At 44.0% G+C, this 18,484-nt stretch overlaps 2 protein-coding genes across 2 annotated transcripts in view; both read right to left on the bottom strand.

The window, feature by feature from the left end:
* The window catches only part of LOC145423961 (NACHT, LRR and PYD domains-containing protein 12-like), a 943,237-nt gene that overhangs the window by 271,097 nt on the left and 653,656 nt on the right, over positions 1 to 18,484 (bottom strand). The window lies entirely within an intron of this gene.
* LOC145423968 (uncharacterized) lies at positions 1,744 to 3,948 on the bottom strand. Its single transcript, XM_080296810.1, has 2 exons — positions 3,510 to 3,948; positions 1,744 to 3,074 (listed from the first exon to the last, which is right to left on the bottom strand). The coding sequence occupies exons 1-2, from the start codon at positions 3,620 to 3,622 to the stop codon at positions 1,994 to 1,996; spliced, it is 1,194 nt and encodes a 397-aa protein (XP_080152936.1). The 5' UTR covers positions 3,623 to 3,948; the 3' UTR covers positions 1,744 to 1,993.

Genomic DNA, 18,484 nt, shown 5'->3' with positions numbered 1-18,484 from the left:
TTCAAATCTTTAATGGTACGATCAGCGCGTTCTGCCTCCCCGTTGGCTTGGGGGTACCTGGGGCTGCTCGTTTCATGTGTGAACTGGTACTCTTTAGCAAAGTGCTTGAACTGTTCTGATGAAACTTGCGGCCTGTTGTCCGATACCACAGTCTCGGCAACTGCATGTCTTGCAAAGGCCTCTTTTATAGCATTAATAGTGACCTCTGCTGTTGTGTCTCTCAGTTCACCAAGTACCACGACCAGATTTGGTGTGTGGTAGTAACAGGCAAATGAACTTTTTTTTTTTAATGATTTGAATATATATGAATGCTTGGGCATAAATACACAAACAATACACATATGCTTTCATGCTTTCAATTGTGTCATTTACGTGATCTAGGTCAGCGGTCTCCAACCTTTTTTGCACCACTGACCGGTTTATGCCCGACAATATTTTCACGGACCGGCCTTTAAGGTGTCACGGATAAATACAACAAAATAAAACTAGTACCGGTACCGAAAAAGAAGATTTATTCATAACACACGTGAAAAGACCCAGGAAAACCGAGTTAATGATAAAAACGATAACAAAATAACGCTGAAAAGCGATAAAAACCCTGAAAACCAGACATTTCACACCTGAGCCTCAACTCTCGCGGCCCGGTACCAAACGACTCACGGACCGGTACCAGTCCGAGGCCCGGGGGTTGGGGACCGCTGTTCTAGGTAGCTCTGTTTTGGAAGTTCAGTTCAAGCTAGAAATGTGCTTTGGAGTTTGTACGTGTTTTGTCTCTAGGGGCCACCACATATATTTCTATTTACATTCAGGTGACAGCAATCCATGGATGGTTTCGACATGCAAGAGGATATTTTCCCCGGTGCCCAGCGGGAGAAGACACTGCTTGCGATGTCGATGAGGTCCTGTGGCCAGACCCCAACAGACGGCGGGATCCATGAGCCCACGTATGCACAATTGTCATGATTTTTTGTGTGTACAGTATAGTGTTTTTTCTATTACTGTATTATGTTTGTGTTTTGCTTTATCTGAATTGATGGTGCTGCAGTGGACAATATTGAGTAGGCCTATTTGCTTTTTTTGGTTGTTTGTGTCTCCTGAAAATGTGCCTTCAGAATAAACAATGACAATGAAAGACTGCAGTGTTTTATATGAAGTAGACTAGTGTGTCCCCCTGATCTGATCTGCATGTGATGCAAGTATGTGTCATTTTGTCAACAGAGTTACATTTTGACAGAGGAATGTTAGGTTTTGACAGCAGAGTTTCAGTTTGGCACAGATGTGAATGGTATATTTTGATGCGTCATGTTTACTTGTGTTTAGAGTTTTGGCACAATGAGCGACGTTTTGCAAAATGTGTTCAAGCAACGGGCAAAAAACTGTAACATGTTTTTCACCAAAGATTTCAGCAATTATAAAAATTCAACTCAAGCTATTCAGCTATTAGCATTCACACTGCATTTTCTACAGGAAGTACATTTTATATACCAGTTTCAGTTCAAAGTGCATTAAAAATAATAAATAATTATTAAAAATAATACCATCAATATGTTACTGCACTACACTTACTGGACTTGTGGAAGTATTTTGAGAACCATAAGAGATTCTTACAAATGTTTGAAAGAAAAAAAATCTTTAACATAGCTGGAGACTCGTGTAGAAATATGAATGAGTTTATAAAGTTTCTGTCATGGTGTGCTGTGACAGGCAGGTAGTAGGACCCAAACACAGGACTCTTACGTGGAATGAAACTTGAATCGGCAGCTTTTATTGCTGGAAACTCAGGTGGACTCAAGAAACTACAAACTAAGAAACAAGAACTAGGAAAACAAATCAGGAACTATGAACAAGAATCAAGTAAAGAACACGGAGGAGAAAAAACACCCAGCCCACTGAAAACTAAAGAAACCCCCAAAAACATGAAGAACAATCATTAAGGAACATATTTACATATTTAGAGTTACTGCAACACCAACACTGGGTCACAGCTTCAGTGTCAGTCGGTGACTTTTGGTCTGCAACAGCAGCAGAACAGACTTCTCAGTCTTTTGAAGAAGCCCTTTTTCTTCTTCTTGATCTGACGGTCTTCGGACTTCATGCTGGCTTCAGGTTCTGGAAAAGGTTCCTCAAAGGGAACATCAGGAACCGGCCCAATTTCAGAACAAGATCCGTTGATCATATGATCTTCACCTTCAACACAGGATTTGGACTCGCCATAGGGTTCCTCACAGGGAGCGTCGGGCTCTGCAACACTTTCTGACAGAGCTCCTTCGATCGTAAGGTCTCGAGTACTCAGACTGGATGCCCTTTCAGAAAGAAGTTCCTCACAGGGAGCGTCGGGCTCTGCAACACTTTCTGACAGAGCTCCTTCGATCGTAAGGTCTCGAGTACTCAGACTGGATGCCCTTTCAGAAAGAAGTTCCTCACAGGGAGCGTCGGGCTCTGCAACACTTTCTGACAGAGCTCCTTCGATCGTAAGGTCTCGAGTACTCAGACTGGATGCCCTTTCAGAAAGAAGTTCCTCACAGGGAACGTCGGGCTCTGCAACACTTTCTGACAGAGCTTCTTCGGCTGGTGGAACATTTGCCACTGAAAGGCCGTCAGAGGAGCGCTCACCATTTGTGCTCTTCACATCAGGACTTGAAGGGGGCTCAAAGATTTCACATATCCGGATCCTTGCTACATCAGCAATGGTCTTCAGCAACAGGGGTGCAAAGTTTGCAACTTGGATAGACAGAATTTCTTCAGGAAATTTCTGTCTAATCTCCGTCAGGATGCTGTCGACCAGATCGTCTCGGATAGAGCGGGTGAAGACGGCCTGTGTTTCCATCGCCGTGAGGCTCTTGGAGACACGATCTAAAGTGGCCTTGGTGACACTGGTGGAGAGGATACTTAGACTCTGGGAGGCCATGTTTAGGAGGGGACGAGGAGGAAGCTCCCAGAAGCCCTGGAGAACGCGGGGAACTACCTCGACCACTACCTCCTGCGCGGTGAGCAGTTTGCTGTTAGGCTGTTCCTGCTGCTTCTTTTTCAGGATTTCAACGTAATCCTTCACCGCGCTGAGGAGTTTAGGTGCTCTGTAGAAAAACATGATAAGAGTTATCTGTTAAACATATTCAAAGCATCATTTAAATATTGAAACACTGTAGCTGGACTGTTAACCCTGTAACCACCTTTGTAGCATACATGAGTTTCTGAGACCTCGATCTCATCAACATGATCAATACTTGCTATAATTTCTAAATGTTGTGGACAAAACTCTTTTTTAGTCTAAAGTTAACATTGTCGTTAACAAAAAGTTGCCAAAAACACCCAGTGTATCAAATGTGATACAAAAAATAAATACACAATAAAAGTAAATCATACACAACATGACATAGCAAAGAACTCATGTGTGGCTTTTGTTTAAAGGGTTGATAAACATCTCAGTTCCAAAGAATCTGAATTTTCTGGCTGTTTTTTGATGGGTTGGGTCTTACAGGGTTAATAACTGTATGTTACATGTGACTCACTGAAATTTAGGAGGTACGGCCTCTGGGAACTGAAGAAGCAACCTGGCTTCAAATTCAACGTCCCTCATTTTATTGCTGACGTTCACCGCCCACACCTGAAACAGAAAACACATTTACAGTGCGCTTATGTGTAAAGGTTATGTGCACGTAATGAAAAAAAAGTCTTGTGGGTTTTCTCGTCTTACCAGCCTTAGAAGAGGTTTGGCTTCCTCTTCGTCAAAATCCTCTAACTCAAACTCCCACAGCCTTCAAAAGAAAGCAAAGCAGAGGTTTTCTCTCAGCACTTACACGTCATCACAAACAGACTTTCAGGTGTGACAGTAACTCACTGCTCTCTGAGCGTCTCCCTGCTCTTCTCCACCAAAAGATCTCTCAGATCTTCAGCAGTGAGGTTCGGTGGAATTAGATCTTCCTGCTGAAGTCTGAGAAACTCCGTCATTATCGCAACCTAAAAGTAAAGGAGACATTTAATTACCACCACTCTCAGGTCCTCAGAAATGACCTGATATTTTCTGTCAGCTTTGGTTTGCATGAATCTGGGTCTAACCTGAGCCTTGTAGCCCGGAAGATACCAGCAGATCTTTACAGCTGTTTCATAAATCGGTGTGTTGAACAACACCTGTCAAAGAAATAGCAATTTAGTCATTGTTACTTAAAATGATTCTCAGTTTGTCAACTTTTAAAACGACATCAAATTCTTCAAATTACTGAAATGCAGTAAAAGCAAAAGCGTCACATACCCTGATAGGCTTATAGATTCCTTGACTCTTTTCCATTTAAACGTGTTCAAATCAAAGTCAAGAAGAAAAACGTCAACTGCTCTCCAACGATGGCGTACGGGGGATCTGGACCTGAAAATGCTCTCAGCTCGGTGGTCTCGCACAGATGAGCTCTTTTGACAGTCTGATGTTTATTTATGAATGCAGAATTTCTTGAGCAGTCACCATGGAAACTTGATGCAGCTTCATGTTGTTAAATTAAAGGTAAACACTGTGTATTTTGCACTACACTCCACTAAACTTATCATATAAGTAAATAAAGTGTGGGTTAGGTCCCTCCTGTGGAAAGAGCCACACAAACCGATGGATCAGAAAAGACAAAGTCAGCTACAGCATGCCTTTTCATATTATGTGCCTGCTTATCTCCATTTCTTTACAGTAGATGGGAACTTTTGCAGTAAAGCAATGGCTTACAAACAGTGGACTGTGGACTAATGCAGACATCTGAAGCCTGACAGCAGCTGGTATATACACAGCTTTGGACAAACTGGCCCTTTAAACAGCCCAGGGGAAGAAGAGACCTCTGCGTTATCAGTGCAGCCTAAAGCACAATAATAATAATACTATTAATATGATTTTTAGAGCAATAATGCCCCAAATACTGAAGTCATTAATTACACATCCGTCATGCTTCACAGGAGGTCAGGAGTGACCGATGAACGTGATGCTACATTAGAGTCTGTCCTATGAGTTCAGCAGGAGGAGGTGAACCCACAGCTGGGACCAGTTCTCTAGTGGGTCCAGTATCATACTTGTGTTCATCCTGGTCTGAACCTGGTCAGAAGAACTGACTTCACTTTTGAAAATTCAATACTTATAAAAGGTAACCCCAAACAGTCTACAACGGCTGTTTTCTGTCCACCGAAGCAAATTTGATTGACGAGGTTTTTGTACCTTCACTTCTCCAAAAAGCAAATAAAGAGATTAAACAAAGATTTACTGAACGACCGTCAGAATTCCCAGAGCTAACGTAGATCGCTTTATGCTCTTGAGTCAGGAGGGATAAGAAAAGTGACTGCAAACATTGTGGAACGATTCATAGCGTTTGATTGCTTGTGTGAATGTATTAAACAGGAAACCAGGAGCTGCAGAAACCCAGTAATGCTGAAGACGCATGCGTGTGCGTTTATTACAGTTTTTTCTGAATGCTTAAACCCTAACTGTGATTCTTACAGCACAATTCCTAAAACTATTGATACTTATAGCAAAACCACTCACTGAGTGTGCAAAACTAAAAGCACAAACACTGCTTTGCACTCAGTTTGCCATTTTGTAACACACACTTTGCAAACCTGTAGCTACAATCCACTGCACAGCACTCTTTTTGCAGAACTGTAAACACAACTCACTGCTTTGCACTCAATTTCCAAATGATCAACGCACTCCTAGCAAAACTATACACATTTATGGCCATTATTTACACTATTTTGTCAACTGTCTGGCACACTGCCACATGTGAAAGCTTTTTTAGATAATTAGTTCACTTTGCAATCAGCCTAAGCACTATGATACAGGTAAGCTCTGTGTGTGGAGTACAATGGAGGGAGCAGGAAGAGTGAGAGGAGGCCGAGGAAGAGGACGTGGAGGTGAAGAAGTAGGATGAAGAGGACGACAAGGACAAGGAGGAGCAAGAGGAGGACGAGGAGGGGGGAGAGGACGGGTAAGAAGAGTAAGAAATAGAATTGCTGATGACATCAGAGCTACAATAGTGGACCATGTCATCAACCGTGGAGTGACCCTGAGGGAAGCTGACCAACGGTTTTTTTGGTTTTTCTCAAACTTAAGTAACTGAAACCTTTCATTGAACTACAGCAGAAACAGATTGGAAATGCCAAGTTATTCTAACACTAGTGGACTTGTTAAACAAAACATTTGTTTCACTTCTTTCTCAACATGCAGCACCATTAAGAACAGTGGACCAGCATAGTTGGTCTGCATGAGCACACTTACTGCAACAGTTGTACATGCTGAAACTGGTTGCTGGCAGCTGATGTGAAGAAATGTCTGGACACATCAAAAGTTTTCTTTTTCATTTTCTTCCTCCCTTGGATAACATACACATGGCAAATAAAAACATGTAACTAGGGTGACGTGAAGTGTGTATCATCAGGTTTAACTCAAATATAATGAGGCTGTCCATCTGTGAAGTAATTGTTCCTTCAAAAACCACTGTGACAACAGATTTTATTTCATTCATTTGATGGTTTTCTATTCTGTATACTGGAACTTTTTAATAGCCCCCCTGTCCACACATCCTTGACATGAGACTTTCTGCAGAGTTGCACATGATGAATGCACACAAAACTTAAAGTGTTGCTGTCATATTTTCTTGGATGTGGTTTGTTGTCATAATCAAGAACGTGTCTTATTTTTTATTTGTGTTGTTGCTGATCGGCCATTGGACTGCTGAGCCTGCAGTGAACAGCCAGTCACTGACTCTTGATGCTAGAGCAAGGACAACTGAGCTCTCTCTCTCTCTCTCTCTCTCTCTCTCTCTCTCTCTCTCTCTCTCTCTCTCTCTCTCTCTCTCTCTCTCTCTTTTAAATAAATAATACGTTCGAGCTGTTTATGTTTTTGACTTGTTATGGACTATGACTGGCAATGGGAGGGCTGGCGGACTCATATTATGGAGGTGGAGGGTAGACACATTTTGTGTGCAAGAGACCACGTACTACAGTGGTGATTGACACAGACTTCAATGGACATTTAGGTGAAGGGAACAGAGGTTATGAGGTGTTGGGTAGGTGTGGTGTTTAGGAGAGAAATCTAGAAAGACAGATGTGGGGCAGATTTTCCAAGTGGAAATGGCCGTGGTGCACACATACTTCAAGAACAGGGAGGAACTTGTAGAAATATATGAAAGTGGAGGAAGCTGCACACAGGGCAACTAAATATTATGCAGAAGGTGAAATCAAAAAGACAGGAGACAAGGAGGTGTCAGGGAGAATGCAGCTATGCAGCATCAAATGGTAGTTTGAAGAATGAGTTTGGACATCAAGAAGAGGAAGTGAGTGAAGGCAGAGACATGCAGGAGTATAAACAGGCTCTGGGTAGTAGGGAAGACTTACCAGATGGCTGGGATAGTACAGCTTTATTGAGATAAACTGCCAAGAAGGGGTTTGACGGCTTCTCTGCACAGAAGAAAGGGAAAAAGGAAAAGTGATTTTGAAAGTATTTGAAGGAAGAGATTTACAAAGAAAAAGAAGTGTAGTTAGCGAAATGAAGAAAATAGACCAAGAAACTGGGAGGCTAGGCATGTAGCAGAAAGAGGTGACAAAGGAAAAGGCTCAGTGCCACGTATGTGAAGCTGGACCCCAAGGAAATGAGGGAATGAGACTTGCTAGGCAGAGAGTGAGTTTGAATGGATGTTCAAACCCAAAAAAAAAAAGATATATTCACATAACATAGATTGAAAGACGCTGCAGGTGGCACAGCAGCTTTAATGTCTTCCAGACAGGAAGTTTTGGAAAGAAATATCATCATTTCCCAGATTTTACTATCTTAGTGTTCTGTAACAAAATCACTGTTGTGCGCATGGTGTTAGAGATGATGATGATTACAAACAAACTTAATGTGCTAGTCGTGCTTTTCTTGAGGGATTTGTCCTTCCACCAGTTTTCATGTCATTGGAATCATTTGTATTCACTGATTCTGGCACTTATTTCATCAAACCAAACTCCAAGTAAATACTTTCGGCTTTTTGGTTTTGTCAAACGAACTAATGTAAAGAATGCCTGGCTGTGCACTACACCACGCAGTGGGAATTTGTCTTCTCCAGTTAAATTCAGGATTAACTTGCTTTATAACACAGACCTCAAAAGTAACCGTTATAACCCCAAACACAAGAAAATGTGATCTACAGCACAGTGAGAACTGGCAACGCTTATCTGGAGGGGTCAGAGTGAATGAACTGGACACCTGTAGAAGCAGGATTTGATTTCCACTGATTTCCTTTCCGATCCGATACCAAGTAAAATTCAGGGTGGTATCGACGATACTGATCTGATACGATACTCTGAACAAAAACTTATTTTTTTTACTCTATCTTTTATTTTATCTCAAATTATAGCGTCGTAATGATCACAGGACATCAGATTACTTGTTCTTATCACTTAATGATGCAGAATTATCATATAGAAATGAAAAACCTGAAGTTGTGGCTATTTGTTGCCTGCCTGCAGCATTAAAGGACTCCGTGAGAGACGTCTGTCTCGTCCTGGCAGCACCTCTCCCTCTCCTCCTCTTCAGTTCGCCTCAACATACGCTCGTCATATTCTGTGATATGATTCACTCTGAGGTGTTTGACCAGGTCAGCGGTGTTACCACAACACCTCACATTCTTGCCACATGTATGGCAAACCACGTCTCAGCTGTTCGTGGAGGTAAAATACGTCTGCACATGACTCTGTTTACGCTCAGCCATTGTTGTGAGTGTGCACGCCAAGGGGCCGGACACAATGACGGGTATCGGAGGAATCGATATTTCAGTATTGATCCGCACATCACTAGTTGAGATACGTTTTAAAGTAGTCCAAAAAACAAATGCATATTTTCCCGAACCACTGTTCCTTGACTAAGGTGGGTAACGTGATGAGGTCAAGGAAGGGTGTGACGGAGATTTGATTGGAAAACTTTGTCGTCCGTTAAAGTTTCACGTTGGCTTTTTCATCTTGAAAGCCCTCTCTGCTCGTGTCCAACCCGGGTGAACAATCACAGATGTGAGAAATGTAAACAAACCGTCCGCAGAACGCTGATCAGGTTATTTTAAGCGCAAGAAAACAAAAACGTTGCGCTCACCGTCGGCGTCACGGACGAGGCCTGGGGGTCCGGGCCCGTCCACAAAGGTCATTGTAACACAAATCATACGATTGCTAATGAAAATGCTATAAAGCTACATCGCAGATAAGTCTCTGGAGTAACAATCAAGGCCATGTTAGTTATTTGATGAATAGTATCTGTGCCACTCATGGCGCATGACTGAGGAGGACGTTGACCTCTGCAAGTCAGGAAAGTCTGCTGCTCATTGTATAAATATGAGATTTTTTTCAAAAACCATCCATCATCTCGGGAGGCTGACTCCAAAGTACCATCTCACTTCAAACTTGCAAAACAAGTCGAGTCGATGCGAGCGCACTGCTTGTTTCTAGTTAGTCTTTAAGGATGACAGCATTAGTCTGCTCCTTTGTATGAAATAAAGTGAGTCGAGTCCATGTGGTCTGGCACCCACCCACATTTCTCTGCTAGTGATCCATGAGGACTCCACCTTGTTGCCAGTTCTCTTGTGTGGAAGCTTCAGGAAATGACAGCTTCACTCTGACGTGTGTGAGCTGTGTGAGGTCTGTGGTTAGAAGTTTACAGTGTTTGCTCTTTGTGTCGTCTGTAATATGCTCTATGGCTTTAAAAAAATGGCCACATGTTTCTGTAGCTGAATTTGTCCATCTCTGACCTTCTGAGACTGTATTTTCAAACAGGGACGTTCTGACTTTTCTTCACCTTGTACTTCATTCTGCAAATGTTTTATACTCTATTAGAGTTATTACATTATTCTGTTATGCTATAAAATCAACCCCCATATAAGATCGTACTTAAGAAATACATTTAAAAAACCTTCCTGTGCAAATAACCCAAGTTATCTAGAAGAAATAAAAACTGCACCGCAAACCAAACTCAGGTGTTCGACCTGTTGAGCTCGGGAAACTAACTGGTGTTTCATTTTAGTGAGTGCTTTGTTAGATTCCTTCATTTGAACCAAATGAAGTTGATTAAAGTTGATGCACTGATGTGTTTGAAGTGTTTTGTTAGTTGCGATGGATCTCCTGCTGTCTTTTTTCCTCATTATTAAAAGAGGATTTCTTTGAATTTCAAACATCCATTTCCTGTTTATCTGGTCCCGGGTCACAGGTGCAGCAGTCTAAGCAGAGAATCCCAGACCTCCCTAAACAACCACTTCCTCCAGCATATCCAGGACAATACTGAGGCATTCCCAGGCCTGCTGAGAGATATAACCTCTCTAGTGTGTCCTGGGTCTGCCCTGGAGACTCCTCCTCATGGGACAGGCCCCAAACACCTCACCCAGGATATTTGTAATGAAAACATCACAAATAAGTCGTCAGGTCTGATGGTCACATTTGTGAGATTCAACCACCATAAAGCAGAGATCACACAGGACACACTGTGTAACCCTCAGCTCAGATGTGTTCAGGACATTTGCTTGGAAGAAGCCGTCTGTGGATAAATCCTGCTCTCCACCTCAGCTGTCAGGTTTATCCAGAGAACGGCCGTCCTGACTTCCAGCAGCCCCACAGTCCTCGTTTCTAATAAACTGGCATCACTGAAATGAACTGTCTGCCTCGCTGTTCAATAATCTGCTCTTTGCCAATTTCCCAGCAGAAGCTTCCACTCATATCAGCATTTTTCTGTGATTCTCACATGAACTAAACATAAAAAGCTGAAGCCAACCTCAGAGTTCCCCGTAGTGAGGAAGAGTTTCCTCTGAGCCACAGCTGAGTTTGATGCGTCCACAAAGGAAGACTGACGGGAGGACAGACTCTGGGAGAAAGGCAGATATTAAAAGATATGAATACAAAGTACGGTGCAACAAACAGGACAGCAGATTATGAAGAGCGGTTAGACCTTCATGTGTCAGTCATTGAAATGTGATCAAAGTTACCTGTTTGACATCCTGATAGAAGAAAATCAGCTTCTTGGATCCGTTTGCAGCAAAGAATTCATGGATCAGACTGAACTGGAAGAATCTGACATTAATGACTCAAAGGTTCAACTCTGAGGAAGGATCACGTCTCTGAACTTACTCTGTCATCAGAGACGATGGCGTCTTCCACCGCCGCCTCCTCCAGGCTGCCGGCGTCTGCCAGCCTGCTCATCAGGTATTTATGTCGGGCATCCAGAGCTGCCCGCCGTTCCTCCTTCACGGCTCTCGCCTGTTTGGCTACTTCTCTCCTCGCCTCATTGGACAGCAGCATCGTCCTTTTACCAGACACCTGGAGAAACATCAGCTCAGTCTACAGACGCAGAGACCAGTGAGAGCTTGGCCCAAACATCTGCAGGTTTCTGAGGACCACGTTTGACCCTGACTGGAGGCATCGATTCTGAGTGTGACTGCCTAAACTGAGCTACTGTCCCCCCTCCACTGAGACGTTCTCCTGTGATGTGTCATGGGGGGAAGTGTTCCTCACGGTTGGACTCGTGAGAAGTTCAGTCAGTTTATTCAAACTTTAAAAAGACGCATTTTCAGTCTCTGGATTTCAGCAGAAACAAATGTGAACACAGCACTTTTTGATTGAGTATAAAAGGATGAAAGAGTCAGTGATCAGTAACATTGTTGCTGACTGATGCTGTTGTAGAGCTGTCTTTGGATCCTCACCTTCCTGGAAGCCTCACCTTCCTGGAAGCCTTCCCTGGATTGCTCATATATCATTAACTTGTTTGTGTTCAGTAGAATCAGGTGTTGTGGATGCAGGTCGTAGCTGTGTGAGGCCTGTACAGTCAGCGCTGTGTGAGCGCTGTGTAACGTTAGCTTAGACTTCTTTCTGTTGTTATCATCCTTCAGGTTAATGTTGTTGTCATTATGCATCACAGGAAGTGTGGGTGGCTGTTAGCCTCACAGCTCATGGAGAGTTGCTGCTGCTCTGCCTCCTTTTTGATGTTTCTGCTCTTTGTGGCTTTGTGTTACTTTGTGTCGTGTCTGAAACAAAGTGAGTCCATGTTACTAACTGTAGTCGGCTCTCTGTCTCGTGCACAGCTGACTGTTGTCTGAATGAAAGTGTTTTTGTACTTTGTGTAATCTGTTGGGTCTTTGAGCCCTTTTTAAACAGCATATGAGCCATATGTATGTGTGTATATGAAAGGTTGTTTGTAAGACATCAAATTGTTGCTTATTCTAGAGCTGCTGCTGTGCCTGATTGGTCTACTCGCTCTAAACTGAAGGTTGACTTGATTCTTTTGGTTTTTTACATTTTGTCAATAAACCAACTTCTTTATGATTTGAACGGCGTCTCTGACGTGTCACAGGCCTGTCAGCTTTCTTGGTGATTGGTATAGATTTGAGCTTCATGCTCTGGCTGTTGTTGGGTTTTCCTCTTTCATATTAAAGCTTTTGTCCTACATTTGGCTCTAAAGTCTAATTCTAATCCCAGCACTGTGTCTGGGTGTGTGATGCTTGTTTTCCTGCTCTTTCTCATGAAACAGTCACAACATTCTCAGTCCAACTTTCACTCTTTGCTGCGTTTGCTGCAGCTGCAGTGAACATGGTGCCGTTTGCCTTTAAGAAAGTTGTGCACAAAGGCTTTTTCTCTAGCAGACAGCTGTGTGGCTAAAAGTCAGATCATTTTTTACCACCTCAGTCACACTGGACTGAAACAAGAGTGAAACTAGGAAGAATCAGAGTTTGTCCAGTGACTGCACTGATTTTCTTCATATTCACAAACTGATTCTAAGTAGTTGCATCAGCTAATCACCCGGACACTGAGCGTCCAACACGCTCCCTGAAGGGAAACGATTACATCCTCCAAACAATCACAATCTGTCTCTGAACGACTGGAATTATTCTCTGATTTGTCAATAACTGGAGTTTATCAATGCAGACACGTTGCCAACATGATGAAGTCAGTCTGAGTCGCATCTCTTTGGCTAACTTAACTCAAGTGGTTGCCGACTATTCTGGTTCTATTCCCATATAACAGCAGGGTTGCTGAGCACCTCTGTCACTCTGCACTTATGTTCCCAGTTCTCTTTTGTGGAGGAATTTTCCAGGAATTCCTGGGACCAGCTTTCCATGAGAGACCCGATCAGGAGCGACTGTCCTGGACACTCCCAGCATCACAGGGACTCACAAACCCGTCTACCACAGTGAGAAGACTGATGGTCACAGGCCCACATGTAGCTTTAGATCACACGTGTGCACTTCCTGTGGTCACTGCTGTAACTCTAGACTCACCGAGGGGCCAGTGGTTGGTGAGGCAGCAGCAGCTGAAGTCATGTGACTAATGGCTCTCAGCTTCTGTCCTCCTATTCGCCGGTGTCCTTCACCTGTCACACCTGGTCAAGAAAGAGTGAGAATGTTCAGAGCTTTAATGGAAAAGAATATTATTACATATAAAAGGCCTCTAACAAGTATTGTAGTGTTAATCAGGATGAAGTCCATCATGAAGACTTCAGAGTGCTTCAGACAGTCGGTGTTTCATCCACAGAGCCTCCAGTCTGCATATCAAAGTATCCTGAGGAACGACAGTGAACCCCGAGTTCCCCTCATTACATTCATGTGTGTGACTGTGAGGAAAAGGTGATTGTATGAACGTGTGTGAGCGAGTGAATGAGGCTTGTATCAGAGTGGAGATAATGTCAGCGGCACAAGCTGGACGCTGCAGGTGTCACATGTGAATCTGTGCATCAGTGTCTGCACCTTTGTAGAGGTGAAGCTCAGGAGGTTTGGATTTGTTCACAGCTCTGTCTGCTCCATCTTTCTTTCCCTCAGGCCTCTCCAGATCAGGAAGGAGGTCCTGTTCTCCTTCTCCCTCCTGGATTTCTGGATCCAGGGAAGGATCAAAGTCTCTCAGCCCAGCATCAGAGCTTCTGGCTGGGGGAGGACTGGAAGTTTCAGCTGGAGGCTGAGAGCCTGGATCTGCCATCTGAGTCACAATTCAAATATTCTCAGTAATCTCAAAAAGCAACAGAAAGGTGCCATTTTCATGAGCAGTGGGTTATCCAGCAGTTTGATTCATGTCAGCAGCATTTAGTTTGTAACTGCTGACTCACCTCTGGCTGTGTCCTGCTCTCAGGGTCACAGTGGACACTGTACCTTTGACCGAAGCTGCAAAGACAGTCAGCAGGGGTCTGGATGCATTCAGCACCACGTCCTTGTTGGGCAGACACCTTCAGTGACAGGACAGTTTATTATGCTGGTAACGTTAATAAGTCTGTTCACCTGTAGAGCTCATTTAAACACATCAGCTGTAGAACATCATGTGTCATGGCGTGTCCAAACTCACAGGCTGCATCCTCCTGAGGACCCGGCCTTCAAGGTCTACGTGGGCCGGGTCCTCCAAAGGTCGGGTAGGCGGGAAGTGAGCGGCTGTGACGGTCTGGCCTTCAGATCCGCGTCACCGCTGTCTCGGTGGAGTTTAATAAACTCAGCCGTCTGCTCCTTGCTGTCTAAAATCTAACAGGACACAGGAGTAAACTCTCGACCGTCTCACACTTCTGTTTAATCACTTTTCTGTTTGACGTTTATTCAGCTGTGTGAAAACTGTAACTTCAGCCAAACCAAACAAAAAACCCTGAAAAAAGCCAAACGATAACATTTTCACGTGATCTAAGTGACTTATATATCATGTTTAAACCTGAACAGCCAAAGGCCGTGGGGGTCCAAAAACGATGTGCCGGGAGTCCGCTGTTCTCGCCGGCTCTAATGACCCTCGACCTCCCGGTTAGCTATCAAGATGGTGGGTAACAGACGTCTCCAAAAACGTCAGAGCACTTTTGCAAATATGTGATATCTTGACAAACCGAGCAGATATTTGAAGTTTACACTCCTACATTCTCAAACAGGAGCCCCAGCAGAGATGGATGGCTGGCACGGCTCTCCGGAGCCCCCAGTCAGAGCAGATGCAGGGCCAGCAGGTGTGGAGACCCCTGGCTGAGGCAGCTGAAGCTGTGGGTGGCAGTCAGCCAGCTCAGGATGCCTTTTGGGCTGCAGCAGCATAAAATCCTCAGCAGGCTGGGTAAGCTTGCGTGAGCTCTCTGTGGAGGCTGTTGCAGCTGAGATGGCTCACCCGAGCGGTGCAAACTTAGTTACCTTCAAGGCTCCAGAGTCAGCTGAGGTCAGCAGCTCAGCCTCTGGGGAGGTTACAATCCCTGGAACAGCCAGGTCTCTACAACCAGAAACAGTCTTTGCATGTGCAGCTTCAGAACCAGACTTGAAGTTCCAGTTAGTGTCCGATGTCCCAGAAACACTCAGGTGCTCACTGAGCAATCTCTTGAGGCCAACACTCAGAAAATCAAACCGTCTTTGAGCCTTTGTGGGAACATTTATCGTCTCTGCTGGAAACATCTGGGAGATGCAGCCTTAACACACTGGGCTTCACAAGTCCTTGGAGGCAGCTCACTAAACTCAGGGATGCAGACAAAATCAGCACTTGCAGGAACACAATGTGCCCTCTCACAATGAGCTTGGAAGCATAAACTGAGTTTTCCTCACTGACTGTTTCAGACAGGATTGTGGGAGCAACACAAAAAGCAGCTTCAGCTGGAAACACACAGTTTAGTGTCTTTGCTGCTCGCTTTAAGTCACAATAAACAGGAAACTCATTGTGTCTCATGTCAGAATCACTCATATACAGGACAGGAAGAGGCGGAGCTTATTTCCTGCAGGGAGAGGTTAGCAGTCTGTGTCTTTCTCATTTCTGACTCCTAAAGAGCTGAAAAACACAGGCTGTTATTGGCTGGCTGACACTGGGATTAATGTCCTTGAAGCCAGCAGTCTTTAATGTCCAGGTTCAGAACGGGCAGGTGAAAAACAGTCCTTTATGTCCTCTGATGTTCAATAAACTGTCCTGATTACTGAGGGAGCAGAGAAAGTGTCTCCATCACTCACCACAGCTGGATGCTCTGAAATCCTGGAATCCAGCTGTGGAGAGGAGCGCCGGCGGCGTGGACGCAGTTTAGTAATCAGGGAACAGGAGACAGGAGGGAAACACAGCTGGGACCAATTACACACACGAGACAGGAAACAGTAACACAGGACTGTCAAAGTAAAACAGGAAATATAACACAGAGTCCAAAGTAAGGAGACGTGGGACACAGTGAAGACACAGAAACAGAAACCAGAACTATAATCACAAAACAAACTCAGAAACATAAAGAGTGAATCAGCTGATTCAGTGTTTGTGACAAAAACATGGATCCTGGTTAATAACTTTTATTTGTTTGTTTCTGTATTATTTTGTGTATCGTTCTTATGAGCTGTTGTTTTTTCAGTGAAATATTATTTCATTGTTTTAAGCTTTTTGTTGACTTTGAAGTGCTTAAGTTGATATTTTTGAACATTTAATTTGTTCGATTATTGTCGAGTCGATAAAACTGTCAAACGCACAGCTGCTTCCAGCATGGCCGGAGGAGAGGTGGCCGAGCAGACGCACAACACACACAGCTCACAGGTTTGCATTTCTAGATATTGCAGATGTTGCAGAAATTGAGAGTAAAGAACTCAGAGATCCAGCGCTGTCTCCTGCCCCTTATTTATACACCACAACACAACGACAGGCGTAACTCACACAAACGGGTAACATGAGGCTCAGATGCTTTGGACGTGTTCACATATACTGGACACAGAATGATGAAGATGGAGCTGCAGGAAGGAGGAAAAGAGGAAAAACACAGAAAAGATTCACAGATGTGGTGAAAAAGGACACGACAGCTTCTGTTTGTTAGTTTGGTTTTTCTTTATTTGGTAAAGATTCAGAAATAAAGAGAAGATCACATGTTTGAATATTATATTAACGTTCTGTAATTACAACAAGTTGTAAAATCTTTCCAGAGTGAGACAGAGACTGTGCAGAGACTGTAGAAGGACAGAGCAGCAGCAGAGCAGTCCAGATACACTGATGATCCTCTGTCAGATCCAGAGGGACACACAGGGCTGATGCTGGACTCTACATTGTGTCTGACAGTGGAGCTGTTCTCAGAGCAGTTCACTCTGCAGCACTGACAGTCATCTGCACTTCATTCCTCTGTCAGTCACTGCTGGATGAAGCTCTCCTCTCCACCTCCCAGTAACATGGCCCAGTCAGAGCGTCTCTACACACAAGCTGCTGCTGCTTCAACCTCTCTGGATCATCAGGACACAGCTGCTCCTCTCTCAGCACACACACCGTCCTGTTTAATGCCACAACCTCCACCTGCAGAGAGAAGGAGGAAGAGCAGAGGAGATAAACGAGTGTTTCCAGAGACTCTTCATCAGCTGTCAGTCAGTGATGCAGCACATCCAGTATAAAGAGCAGCAGGGACGTCAGTGCTGGGACTGTACTAGGACTCATTGTTGCTTCACTTTTTCTAATCTTTGGATTTTTATTGAAGTTGCTGAAAATGTTTTTCCCTCCTAGTTTGAGTTTGGACTTTCATTCATTAGAAGAACCTTGGTGTGTCCACTCTGAGCTCTGTAGGAACCCCAACAACAAGCCCAACAATCCAGATGGACGGTTCCAGCTGTTAACTGGAGGAATTCCATCCAAACATCTGCTCTCACTAAATTCTTCCTCACCTACAGACTGTGTTCTTCACTGCTTTAAACTTGGAAATCAATGCAGTCATTGGTCTGCGTGCTGCTTTGTTCAGAGAGCTGATTGGCTGTTGACAGCGTTTGATCAGAGCATGTCAGCCGTTACTATGGTGACCATAAAGGTGAGAAACAGGAAGTGTTTGTGTCCAATCCTGAAGCCTGTCACCGTTCTCCTCTCACAGCTTCACTGAGAAGCTGCAGCTTTACAGGAAACACTGGATCTTTGTTTCATACTGACTGTGTTTAGTACAATACTGCTGACAGCACCACCCACTCACTCCATCACTCTACTGACCCCAGAGTCTCCAGTCTGTAGTCTGGACTCTGCTGAAGATCAGACAGCTGCTTCACATCTGGATCCTTCAGGTTGTTTCCATACAGGTCCAGCTCTCTCAGATGGGAGGGGTTGGACTTCAGTGCTGCTGCCAGATAATCACAGCTGATCTTTGACAAACCACAGTATTTCAATCTGTATAAAGAATGAAAGATGTAAGTTTATTAGACAAAGTGCTTGAAATCATTCAGTGTTTCATCATCTGTTCAGAGCTGAAGAAGGTTCAGAATGTAGAAGTTTAGAAAATGGAAACTCCAAACAGCTGAAGCCAACAGGAAGCAGCTTCAAACAGGAAACTGTGCAGAGTTTCAGACTATATGTCCTGATGCAGCCAGTTGGATTTTGGAGATTTGAATCTCTGTTCTGTGACTAAGTCCTTGAATCATTTCTTCCAGTTGGTCCAACAAGACAGACTAAGTATTGGACATGTGTTGTGGCTCCATCAGGGGAGCTTCTAAATGTGATGTGATGGCCCCTCTGGCTCTGTCAGGTCACAGCACTGAAGAGAGCTCAAACTGGGCACACAGTTGTTCCAGTCTGGACCAAAGACTCTATACTGGGACTGAGG

The sequence above is a fragment of the Astatotilapia calliptera genome, chromosome 23, assembly GCF_964374335.1.
Source record: "Astatotilapia calliptera chromosome 23, fAstCal68.1, whole genome shotgun sequence".
Lineage (NCBI taxonomy): Eukaryota > Metazoa > Chordata > Actinopteri > Cichliformes > Cichlidae > Astatotilapia > Astatotilapia calliptera.
The sequence above is the reverse complement of the archived record's forward strand: the minus strand, read 5'-3'. Positions and strand labels throughout refer to the sequence as shown.

What these genes read in the sequence shown, in the direction of transcription:
- LOC145423968 (XM_080296810.1), bottom strand. Translation starts at nt 3,622, where the DNA reads ATGTGTTTTCTGTTTCAGGTGTGGGCGGTGAACGTCAGCAATAAAATG. An exon ending in GCCGTACCTCCTAAATTTCA is followed by an intron (nt 3,075 to 3,509) that starts GTGAGTCACATG and finishes GTTTTTCTACAG; the next exon opens with AGCACCTAAACTCCTCAGCG.